Source organism: Typopeltis vanoorti, chromosome 6 (genome assembly GCF_054136105.1).
Source record: "Typopeltis vanoorti isolate ZY-2024b chromosome 6, IOZ_Tvanoo_1.0, whole genome shotgun sequence".
Taxonomy (NCBI): Eukaryota; Metazoa; Arthropoda; class Arachnida; order Uropygi; family Thelyphonidae; genus Typopeltis; species Typopeltis vanoorti.
Window position 1 is genome coordinate 39,184,141 of NC_143554.1, and position 13,101 is coordinate 39,197,241.

The 13,101-nt window shown below is 36.2% G+C and overlaps 1 protein-coding gene across 1 annotated transcript in view; it reads left to right on the top strand.

Moving 5' to 3' along the window:
* The first annotated feature begins 1,824 nt into the window (after window positions 1-1,824).
* Rim2 (replication in mitochondria 2) overlaps window positions 1,825-13,101 on the top strand; it is a 109,219-nt gene continuing 97,942 nt past the window's right edge. Inside the window, exon 1 of the mRNA XM_090394761.1 lies at window positions 1,825-2,033. Coding sequence (XP_090250887.1) covers window positions 1,993-2,033 — 41 coding nt within the window. The 5' untranslated portion in view covers window positions 1,825-1,992. The remainder of the gene's footprint in view (window positions 2,034-13,101) is intronic.

Genomic DNA, 13,101 nt, shown 5'->3' on the forward strand with positions numbered 1-13,101 from the left:
TCCCAAATATCCATGCCCATGGTGGGATCAAACTTGCAGCATGTTGGTTTGAGAGTGAATATGCTAGCCACTTGACAAACCAGGCTGTTATCTCGTTTATAGTGCTGAGTCGCCCAAAAGAAAGTCCTTTCTAAGTTTGATTTTAGTCATTGAGTAGAAAATCTTTTCTGAGTCTTTCTTCTACCAGTCCATCTCTGGCACAGTTAGATACAGTTTTTTAACTGTAATCTTGGGTTTTTTAATCCCTCAACTCAAGAAGATCGCCCATAGAGTACACGATTTCAGACAATATTATATAATGTTAGTATTAGGGATCAAGATTGCATGAATCATCTGCCATACTTTTCTTCTCTGAATGCTAACTAAACTCGCTGATAGCCTGGGACCAGTTGTCTATGAATGCCGAAGCATAGAAATGGGTTAACCAAATTTACATAAGTTAGTTATGAATAAATGGCCTCACCTCAGCTACTAAATCTTACAACAGTGAGGCCATTTTAGCCCTAACTTACTCGATTATAAGTGGGCTGCATTCTCCCATACTGCTATCCGTTCTCGTTGCATTTACCACTTTCACCACTCTCAAACTATTCACCACTCTCAAAGCAAACCCTGGTTCTCTCTTTCCTCATCATGTATTCTGGTCCTTTCTGCCTTAATCTACACTCATAATTAATACTCCACAGTTCTGATATTATTTAAATCTCTCTCTCTCTCTCTCTTTTTCTAATTGAGCTTTGCGTATATCAAAGGCCGATGATTGCTCGTCTAGTCAAAGCTACCTTGGCTTGCTCGTCTAGTCAAAGCTACCTTGGCTTGCTCGGTTGCGGGAGCTTCCAGGTCCTCGCTGCAGCACTGTGATTTCATGAGCGCACATAGCCATTTCCGCTACATTCACGTCGTCTTAAACACAAGGCCATACACAGTCAAAGTAGCTCTAGCCAGTGAGCTTCAGCCAGCCTTTACAAGCGTGCGTGTTGCTTGGGAAAATTAAGTTACAACCAACTTTTTATGACGATGTTATTGACATAGTTCATAAAGAAGAACCGTAGGATAGAATTTGTATTCAAGTAGCTAAATTGAAAAAGATAGAATATCATTTGTAAAATAAATGTTGTATTTGTATGGTCAAATGTACATAAATTTCTAAATATATAGTTTTAAATGGTCAATAATTCATTATTTCGCTAATCAGAGTTCAATCACACCTCTCACTACCTGAATGATAACGAGAGCAAGCGTGAATTTCAAGACCAGCATTCGCCCCTGGTGGCTATCTGTATGTTTCACGAAGACAACTTTCCTGGAGTCAAAGCGCATCGAAGGAGAGGAATGTTTATAGCAATATGCATTATATATTCCTGTGTCGCTTATTTATAAACTTTTACGAAATCATTTCTATGCGAAATTCCGTTTCTTTCGACATCGATTTTAATTTTTAAGGTTTCTGGAAAATAACAGGTTTATGTAAAAACTGTCATGTTCATTGTTAACTTATTGTACATTTGATCTGAAGTAGTTCAAACGCATATAAAAAGCATCATTGAATGCTTTTATGAATTTTAAACATGAGGAACGTTTTATGCTTATGCCTGCAGCAAAATAATTTGGCTTTTTTTTTTTTTTTGAATCGCTACTTGTTTTAATTTCTTCTTAGATACTGCAACAAGCCTTACGCATCCTTTCTAGTTCTGTTCGTAACGAAAATGTTCTGTGAATTTTGATCAGAAGTTACATCTTAGCTATTCACTTAAACCAATAAAGTAGCTTTCATTGTCACGTGAAAACTATTGTGCCAATGAAAGTCCAGTGTTCACGTGGATGCGGTATGATCGAATTATGGGACTGTTTTCTTTGAGTTCTGACATGCAAGTTATGGTTCGCTGACGGTTGTTTGATTGCTGTATGTGTATCATGTGAACATTTCCTTGATAGAGAATAGCATTGCAAATGTAATGTAATTATTATATTGTTAATGTTTATGTAGATGGCATGTCGCAATACGACACAGTGATACACCTTGTTGCTGGAGGGTATGTTTTCAGTTTTCTTATTATTATATCATGTAGTCTGTTGGCAAATGTTATTTGAGCCTTCATATTTCTACTGTAGTTACTATTTATAGCGGTTAACCTTTGCAGCGTAAATAGTATTTACGTTAATGTTTACATACACGAGGTGAAAGCGCATATTTGAATAGTGCTCTTAAGGATATGTCTAGTAAGATTTAATATTTCAGGAATGGTTTGATGTTTTCTAGTCAGTGTTTTCCACACAAAAATGTTAATTGTACCTTCCCCCCCCCTTACACAAACCATGTTATTAATTATGATTATCATATTCAAAAAAAGTAGTTTCGATTTGCTGCTCAAAAGCCATCGAAACGAAAAGATAAATAGAAACAGCATAAACCAGTATAGTTAGATGTAGCAATTATACGCAGTAAGCCACAAAAATTTTATATACAGTGTTTGGGTGCAGTATGGGTATTATATGCGCAATAAGCCACACGAGCATATATCTAAATATATATTAATATATAGGATTTTACTCATATAGTATTATATATTATTGTATATATACATATTAAGCCATACTTTAATGTAAGAAAAGAAACTGATTACGTAATTTTGAAAAGTTTTTATTTTAAAATTATTTCATTAACGACATGATTAAAATACCTAGTGTTATTTTAACCCAGTATTCAAATTGCACCATACGCCACTTCCGAAGTGATTTTAAAACTAGGCGATTTTGATTTCTTCATAGCTGTTGTATCACTTGCATATAAAGGATTTCATAGTTCCCGGCACACAGCTAGTTGCTGGAGGGGAATGAAATTAAGAAATACGCCGTCAGTTACTGGCTGAGACGAGTATTTCAGCCCGTAACTTATATCCATCACGTTCGTGTGTTCTGTCCATTTTTCGGTTCCTTGAGGTCGAAAAAACATTGCCACCTTTGTATGATGCTGACCAGATTACTGTCGTTTTAAATGTAAAAGGTAGAGAGTATAGGATGACAAAGGTAAAACAAGGTCATCCCTGGAAACTCTGTGAGGAGGGAGAGCGAGATCCGATTCTTTGCATGGAGAGTTATACATTGCTTCAAAATGTGGCTAGTGCAGAAACTGCCAATGGGTTTAAAGCACAGGTGGATGATTTGTTTGTATGAAAGTGTGTACCTTCCGCGATGCGTCTTTTGATTCTGTGGAGGTCTGATGTTAATAATAATAAATGCACGAATAAATGTTCCCCATGGTCTCCAGATAGAACATGAACCGAAGGGATTTTATAATTCCTTGTTTAAATTCAGATTTGCAATAAAATAAAAAAAATCCATCACACGAGGAGTTTTTTTTTTTACAGATATGTACTCGTTTTTTTATTGGCAGTTGGAATATTTTATCACAAATTAGTCATTTATAATAAACAAATTTCAACATTTTTTGCATCACTTATAAAATAGTAATAATTTAAGGTTATTGTCACTTAATAGCTCATTTTTATCTATTAAGACTCTCATGGCATGTAGTTCAGTTTGAAAATGTTGCACATAATCCTGTTTTACATGAAGGCATATCTTAACACAGGCATTTAGTTTTTACTCATGCTCACATCTTTTAATTGCAGAATTCTTTAATTCATCATTATGCTATATTTAAAAGTTTGAAGCTGAAAAACAATATAATTATAACAAAAGCAGGTGATTGTTGCAGACTGCTTTTGTTTTGGGTGGCCTTCCTGCAGTAAATACTGCATACTTGCATTGCTTTGGTTTAATTGGGGTAAGATAAGCAAAGTGGGCTCCTCATTATTGTTGCACACTTGATAAAATTACATTAATGTTATTTAATAGGTTGAGAGAAAAAGGCCAGTTGACTGTTAGAGCATCGTCAATATAAGGACAACCAGAGGATCACATAATCAACTGTAAATTCTGTTTAGCTAATGTATTGGATTTTCTATGAGAAAAGACCATTTAATATTGTACATGTACACTTAAAATCTGTCATAAGCAGTACTTCACTCTTTAGAAATTTAGCATTTGTTCTACCATCACTGCAGTACTGTTGTATTAATAACTAGTGATTAACTGTCTGCTTTCAGTGTTATAAAAGTAGTCATTATGAGATGAAAGCATTTATGAAGTTGTCAATTAACCTTACCTGGTTAAACCTAAGGAATTAAATGGTTAAGAGATTTTAATTTGATTTATCTAACCTGTTTGAACTGCTTGGATCTTATCTTGAAAAAAAAAAAAAAAATGTTTGAAATAAAAGCAAAATCATTGCTTCATATTTTGAGAACAAGAATGAAATTTGTTATTTCTGCCATGATGTAATTCCTGCTTTGATATATCTACCCCATGCATAAAAGCTTTGCCAGATATGATATAGTAGTTTCATGTGTGGGCAAGTGATTAGACTGAAAGAAGTAAAAAAAAAAAAAAAAAAACCTGTTGATGTGATTTTTGAACATATCAGGTCTTTCCTTGGGGGAAAATGGTATAAGAAGGCTACTCCCAAGAACAGAGGTAGGATTGAATGAAAGAGAAGGATGAGAAGTTAAATAAGTTTGAAGTTGAACTGTATACAAATATTGACCAGCAGCTGCTTATGTATGTTTTAAATCTTTAAAGGAAAGTGGAGGAATGTGTGCCACTTTGGTTGTGCCAAATTGGCACACAATTTCAAATGTGTGCCACCTATGAAAATACTTATAGAAAAGACAACATAAAAATGGGACATCTGTTAGAAAGCAATTGGTGTAGCCTGAAAAAGAAGTCATCTTGCAAATGGAACTGCACTGTTCTGAATAATAGCATCTGGCATTCTTAGGGAGGTTTGTGGTGTGTTATTATTATTATGACACCTCCAGGGAGTCAATAGACTCATCGAGGAGAGCACTTGCTTTACACTCCACCACTCAATCCATCAACTACAACGAACCGTAACTACACCAACTCCTTCTACTGCCCACTACCATCACCTTAACAGACAATCACAAACATCCATGCCCACGATGGGATTCAAACCCGCAGCTTTTTGCCTGGAGAGCTGATATGTTGACCACTCGGCCAACCAGACTGGCAGTATTCTTAAGATGAGCAGATTTGGGATTTTTGTAGGGTTAGGAGTTGTACAGCTGAGAAGTAGTATCTTGAAAAGGACATCAACTTTTTTGAAGGTTGATTGCTGTGTTTGTGCAATGAATAACAGGTGTAAGTCAGCCCAACAAGAGAAATCTGATCTTGATTGGATATTATCAGAATTCTGAATAACATTAGAGGAAGTGAAGAGAGATTTCTCTCTCTCTTATGAGGAATATGACACTGTATTATGGTAGAGGTGAAGTTCCATTGGTTATTCTCACCTTTCAGGAGAATGGCAAGGAGATTAGTATTTACGATGTTGATTTTGGAAGATTTTGAAGATTGAATAATTCGAGCACTGAATGATTTGTTGAATAAAAAAAAGGAATGGAATGTACTGTCATCAGCAAAGCTATGGTGGACAGAATTTGAGGTTCAAAGTTATTAATGTATAGGAGGAAGATTGTGCACCAAAGCATATAGTTCTGATGCATCTTGGTATTGATAGCAAAATCTGAAGAGAACCATCTACAATGATATGGAGTGAATGACTTCCATAGCAAAGGATAGAAGGCATAAGATAGTATCTTGGTAAGGAAGTTTCTATGTTGGACTTGACATTTTTTTTAGAGAAAAGATTGAAGAAAGTCAGAAGATTTTGGGCACTTGCTTATAAATTCTTCTGAAACAAACTTAAAAGTAGTTTTTATCATAGTAATGAGAAGCCAGCTATCATGCAAGCCATGACTTTGATTGAAACTTGCTCCCATTTAGTGTATCTAAACAGCCAACTATCCAATTAGCCCTCTAAGGTTAACATTATTCGCAAGACCTTCCATTATAATGATGATATATAAGGATCATTACTGCATTTAAACAGCCAACATTCAAGAGCATACTTCACAATATGATGAAATAAGCATCTTCTCTGACTAGACATCTTTCACACATCTTTCGTCTTGTTCACTACCTTCTTCTGTTTATTGAAAGCTAACATATATTGGATACGTGTAGTCTAATCATTCCAGAATTCTCTCCAACTCTCACCCATTCTAATTTTGAAGATATACAGCATTGTAGTAGCCATATTTTTAGTCAGTGATCTCATTCCCTATAAAATAAAGCACTGCACATCCATTCTCCCCACTTGCTTAAGCTAGATGAATAAAAAAGAGAATGCTAGATGGGAGATCTCCACATAGCCTGTAAGGAATTCAACCAAGACTTTTAATCTGTACATCTTTATGTTCTCATGGTATGTTTTATTATTAGGTATATGCTTAGATTTTGAGCAGGGATGGGCTGGCAGTTTGGAACTTAGCACACCAAATGTGATGGTACAGTGTGATGAAATGTCATTTTAGCTGAGGCATTACTCATTTTAAGCCAAGAACCCTCTTTCCCTCTTTTCATTGGGAAACAGGATAAACAGTGAACAAACTCAATAGAAATGAAAATATGTGCCAGTAGCATGAAATGTTTCATTGGGAAAAAAAACTGGTACATTTAGAGAAGCATCATGACAACATATTTTGTGTCACCAAGACTAATTAGAAAACTAAAACAAATGAGATACTACTAAATAACGTACAATATGTTTATATATGGATAATAGTGACCAGGGAAAGGAAGGAGTGTCTGTGTATTAAAATGAAAGGCTAGTTTTTGTTGGATCTACACATCAAAAGTAGGAAGTGAATCAGACGTGTTTTGGAAATATTTGGTAAAAAGGATAAAGCTAATAATATCGGTAAATATCACCTGGATTTCTATTCAGGACATAGATGGGTCATGACAGATGCCTGGTTATAAATACTGCATAAATTTAAATGGATAGATCACAAGAAATGAAAAAAGTCTTACTGGCAAATGTTTTTGTTGACAGTGATACCATTTACATTTGTTCAGGACACAGGAGTACCCAGGGGATTTAAAATAAGAAGTAATCATCATTTAGTCTTAAATGGATAAAACAAATATATAATGAAAAGAAAAATGTAAGAAAATTGCAAAAATAATTCAAATCAAGCTGCATTTAGAGGTGAACTATAGATTGAAATATACAAATATTATTGGATAAAATGAAAGAACAAGAAGTAAACCTTGGAAATTCACTGGCAAAATTCAAAGAAAACATGGCAAAGATATCCTGTATGAAAACTTTTTTTTTTTTTTTTTTAATTCACCATTTGGATAAAACTACAGAATTTTAGGCATATTGCTACAGGTAATGAACTTCTTAGAGAGGAACTTCCAGTGAAGTTAACAAGAATGATGATATTTTCATGGGACTATAAGGAAATATTCAGTTTGTGGATTATGTGATGCTTGGGAGGGTTATTAGAAGTTCCCCAGAAATACTACTTAAATCTACTGGTCACAAAAAATTTTACTTGCTCGTAGTATGAATGAATTGTGGTAAAAGGGGTGTGTATGTGAGAGAGAGAGAGAGAGAGATTTCAATTTCAGCAGCAAAGAGAACATCCTTAATAATAGAATTTCAAGCATTCAAATTATGTACAATAATTTGTAAGCTCTGCATGTCTCTCTCTTTAATTTTGCCACCAGTCCATTGTTTTTTGCCTAGCATGTTACATGCTACTTCTCTTAAATTGCCTGCTAACTAGTTACTAGTCTTCCATGACAAGAACTAGTTCATTTCATTCTTTCATTTATTAAAATACATTGCATCTAAGCTTTGGAGAGAAATTGTTAACTAATGCTTCTTGCATTAAAGATACCAAGATTAATATTATATACTTAGTGTAATCCTTTATCCAAGTGTAAGCAAACAAGTTTGCTCCTGAACTATTTTCAGGACTGGGGTGACTCGTATAAAGAAGCTAATATGACTTTACATCACTTGCCTTAGTATCTTATAATGCAAAGCATATCTCCTTGTGGACTTGTATAATGCTAAGCATTATGGAAAGGGTCACTATCCAGGCCAGTCACTACCCTCCCACTGATTAGACCTCAATGAAGGTCAAAACTGGTCTGGGTAGTGACCCTTCCCATAATGCACAGCATTATACATGTCTGCAAGGAGATGTGCTTTGCATTATGGGATACTAAGGCAAGTGATGTGAAGTCATTAGCTTCTTTATATGAGTTCTGAAAATAGTTCATGCACAGACTTGTTTGCTTAACTTGGATAAAGGATTAAACCAAGTATATAATTTCTTGGTATCTTTAATTTATAGTATAACCAAGTGGAAAAACTTCCAATAAAAATGCTTCTTGCATTTTTATGTATGCATCTCACATCATTGGAGTTTCACCTCATTTGAAAAATATCTGCAAGAAGACTCACTAGTGAAGTCTAAGATTTCCTTAAGTAATTTTGTTTAATGACAGCAATAACTGACACAACTTCTTTATATTTCATGTCATGTAATACTGTTCTGCTAACTGGCTATATAATGCTTTTGAAGTCAGTAAATGTTGCAGACTGCAACATTGTCTAAGTAGCACAACTATTTGAATTTCTTGAGCCATTTGTCTTGAAAGTAAGTCTTGATTATTTTAAGTTGATGACAACAGAAGATTGTCCTTCTGTGTTTTTAGTACATTCTGATCTTTTGCCTTCAGTATGCATTTCACAAAGCTAAAGGTGTAGTTTACAGTTTACATTTCTTTTCATTTATTGTCCGTAATGAAAGGTGGATTTATATAAATTATCCATAAAAATAATTCAGCATAAATAACAAATAAATTTATGAAGACGGAAAGTGGTCATCGTGTTTAACGGAGCTAGACTAACTTTTCACATTATTTATTTCAGTAACAATCCAGTCAGAGTTTTTGCAAGATATTGTGTTTTTTAAATGCATGATGAAAAGGCTTTTAATAATGTTATGTTCAAATATATAATTACACTAAGCTAACACTTGTTGTGAACTGTGAAAATAAGCTTACGCCAATATTATATTAAACTGCATACCTTTTTAATGGTTAAAGAGTGTCAGGAGAATAAGAAGAATATAAATTTCCTATTTTGTATTACAGTTGGCAGTGAATCAGTGAAAATCATTCTGATTTTTATAAGAAGAGTAATGACTTGAAAGTTCTTTAAAATAAAATGTTTGAGAATATTTGACTATTTATTCAAAATTAATTTGCAAATGCAGGATAGATTTTAATTTATAACAAGGGGTGAGAGATAAATAGTGCCATCTGTGGTCATAGATATGAATTACTTCACATTTTCAAAACAGCAGCAAGGTATTTTTGAGAGTATCTCTGTTCAAACAACTTTTGGCAGGGAAGTCCATGAAGGAATTAACTTCAGTATCTTTACATAATCGATTTAATATCTCCTGTTTGAAAATAAAACTTCTTTATTCATTGGAGGCCACCTGTGATCATCTAACTTGATAATGAATGATATGTTTTAAAACGAGAGAGGAAAAAAATGTAAATTATAAGAATAAAATATGGCAATACATCTAGAACAAGGCTGAGAGCTACCAGTTTCGCTAGTGAAACCGGTAGGCAATTTGTAAGAACACAAGTACGTTATAAATATATGGTCTATGTAACAATAAGCTTTATTTTGTAACAGATGTGGGATATTATTATTATTATAATACGGCACACCTCCATGGAGTCCAAAGACTAATCGCAGAGACCCAATCTATCATGTCTCTCCTTGAACCCATTAACAGCCAAAGCACTCACAACTGACTCTGGTAATCCATTCCACTCATTCACAACTCTCCAAACAAAAAATCTAGTCCTCGCACCCCAACTAACCACACCTTTATTTAACTTCCAGGGATCACCCCTTTGTTCGTGTCACTCTAGCAAGTGCTGAATCATTTTCCTCCTGCATCTATCCTATAAAACCCTTTAGCCATTTTTTAAAATCTTCACACTGAAATGCAGTGCTACGTACTATGGTCCACCAGAGCAAAGGCTGGTGCCTTTTCCCCAGTAGGCCAGAAAGGCTGAAGCCAAAATACATAGATGTATCCCATGCCAGTATGAGGTATTCTAGAAGTCATTTGTTGCTAACTACGCCAACACACCAGTGTGCCCTGCAAAGCTCTAAGCAATGTCTGCCAAAGTAATACCTATAGAAGTCAAGTCTTTGTAACTCTCATTGCACCATACACTACGAAGGGAGGTGGTAGCACTAGTGAAATGAGGAGCTGCCCCAAACTCCTTTTCAATCTGTTGAGCAAGATCTATATTCTGCCCATAATGAGACCTTGTTCCTATGACTGACAACAAGTGGACACCTGGTACCCACTATCTGTGCATCAATAACCCAAACTCTTTCATCCTTCTTTGCAATTAAATTGGCTTTCTAATACCAGCTGTAGTCCTATTGTGCAGTTCAGCCACAGTCTCCCAACATTTGTTTTTCAACCGGTTAATGGAGACCAAGGCATCATGCCACTTCACCCGAATACCATGAGTTTGAAAACAACATTGGACAATATGAGAAAGGGTTTCACTGTAGCGGGAACCTGCCCTAACAACTTATGTCAAATCTGCAGCCGTGGGTTGTGCAGGCTCTTGTAGGCAGGGCATTGATCCCAGTTCTGATTAAGTCAATAAATTCGTAACCAGGTAGAAGTCTAGTATCTTCACTAGATTACATCCATAAAGCAATGCACCATCAACAGAGCTATATAGCTGAGCAGCTTATTTCTTATGCTCTGCTGATGCAGTCTCTATCAGTTGACCTTGATACTTGGTCCACCCAATAGTATACCGAAGGTCTTCCTGGATAACAGGACAATGAAATGCATCTCTGCAAATTTAGGAAGTGGATATTTCTAATGTCTTAATTCTATTAAGCTGGCCTGGTTGGCCGAGTGGTTAGCGTATCCGTTCTCTAGCCAAAAGGCTGCGAGTTTGAATCCCGCTGTGGGCATGAATGTTTGTGATTGTCTGTGAAAATATTAGTGGTGGTAGATGGCATTGGTGTAGATGATTGAAGTAGTTGCGATTATTGGAGAGGAAGAGTTGTAGAGTAGGTGCCCTCCCTTGATGAGTCTTTGAACTCCCTGGAGGTGCTACGTAATAATAATTATAATGGAGGGAAGGGATACCAAATCCACCATCCTTCACCATGGCATGAAAATAGGTAATAGGAGTATCTAAAGGAAGCCTAAGCGACGAACGAACGGCACAGTGAATAACCTTATTCATATGGGACAGTACTGAGATATAGGTATGCCCGAGTATCAACTTATGATAGTACCTAGGGAGCAAATAATTTGAAAATGGAAAAGCCTTTGGTTGGGTTTGAGAGGAGCTTTTCTTAAAGATGACAAAGCATTTTCTAAAGATAAGGGAATAGAAGACCATCTTTTTGGTTAAAGAAGATACAAGGTATTTCCATTTCTCCAAGACAGCAAGGCAGTGCAATGGCCTATCGTGCAAGAAAAACCCAAGATTTTTGACCTTTAGCTTCTTGTCACACCCCAAAGGAACAGGTGCTAATGAGCAGGACTTCTCTACATTTATGGTAAGACCTCTAACACGAAAGAAGTCAATTGCCCAGTCAAGAAGTTCCTGCAGACCTACCTTAATCGAGGGCACGAGAATAAGGTTGTCCGCAAAGGCCATAGCATTAAAAGAAGAAGCATCGATAGAGTAGCCAATAAGGTTAGGTAGAGAACGGAGAAACTCATCATTGATGCAGTTGAAGAAAAGAAGGGAAATATGTTTTCCTAACTAATGCATTAATATTGACACAATGTTGGTTGCAGATGATCAGGCTATACTTGCAACCTCTGAAACTGATCTGCAATAATCTATCCATCATCTTAATCTCATAGTAAAAAAATTAATATGGAAATTTCAAAAGAGAAGACAAAGGTACTTGCCTTTAAGGGAAGGGAACCAATAAAAAGTAAAATCTGTTTAGACAATACAAGGATGGTGAGTATTTTACTGCGGCATGACAGTGAAGTGTTTAGAAGGAGGGCCATAATTGCCAATCACTTTATGCGTGGGTTATGCATGGAGAGTGGTGTGGAATTTGTGGATGTGTGGAATGAGTTCGATGGGACTTAAATAAGATGGATGGGTTACATTTGAATGGAGTTGGTGGACGGAGGCTTGAAAAAGTGTTGATGAATGATGTGAAAGTGGATGTACAGACTCAGGGAAACTAGATTTATTAAGGGGGGGGGGAGTAGATATGCAGACTTTAGGGAGGCAGTTGAGTGTATGAATAAGTATATTATGCCCGAGCGAGTACAAAGGACAACAAATCAGAATGGGATAGTTAGTATAAATCATCAATGTAGGGATGTGACAAATGGGCTTCTGCAATTCATGTACACTAATGCCAGGAGTATTAGGAACAAGAAGGAAGAGTTTTTGGCCGCGGTTGGCACTTCCAGGCCACAGATTGTTGGTATTAGTGAAACATGGCTGACAGAAGATGATAAAGCTAGTGGGATTGAATGCGACGGGTATAGCGTGTTCAGGAGTGACAGGGTGAATAAAAAGGGGGGGGGGAGGAGTGTTATTGATGATAGCTGATGAGTTGCAGCCAAGGAGTATAGAAGTTGAACTGCAGGATAGAGAAAAGAGCACATTTGAGGCTGTTTGGTGTGAGATAGAATCTAGCAGAACAAAATATACAATTGGGTGCTGCTATAGACCGGGTAATGGAATCGATGGTGGGGATAGTATGCATAGGCAAATAGAAGCAATGAGTGGAAGGAGGGTAATTATTATGGGAGATTTCAACTATGGTAACATTGATTGGAAGGAGGAGAGGACACATGGGAGGAAGGAATTGGATTTTATGTGGTTATTAAGGGATAACTATCTGCGGCAGCATGTAGTGGAAAATACCAGGGGTCAGAGAGTGCTTGACCTAGTAATTGCAACTGAGAATGTGGCTGTAACGAACATGACCATGTTGCCACCAATTGGTGAGAGTGACCATAAGGTCATGTGCTTGGCTCAGTGCCATGCATGTAAAACTGCAAGGGCTGGATGTTGATAGTGCATGGGAGGTGGTTAAGAAGTTTTTGC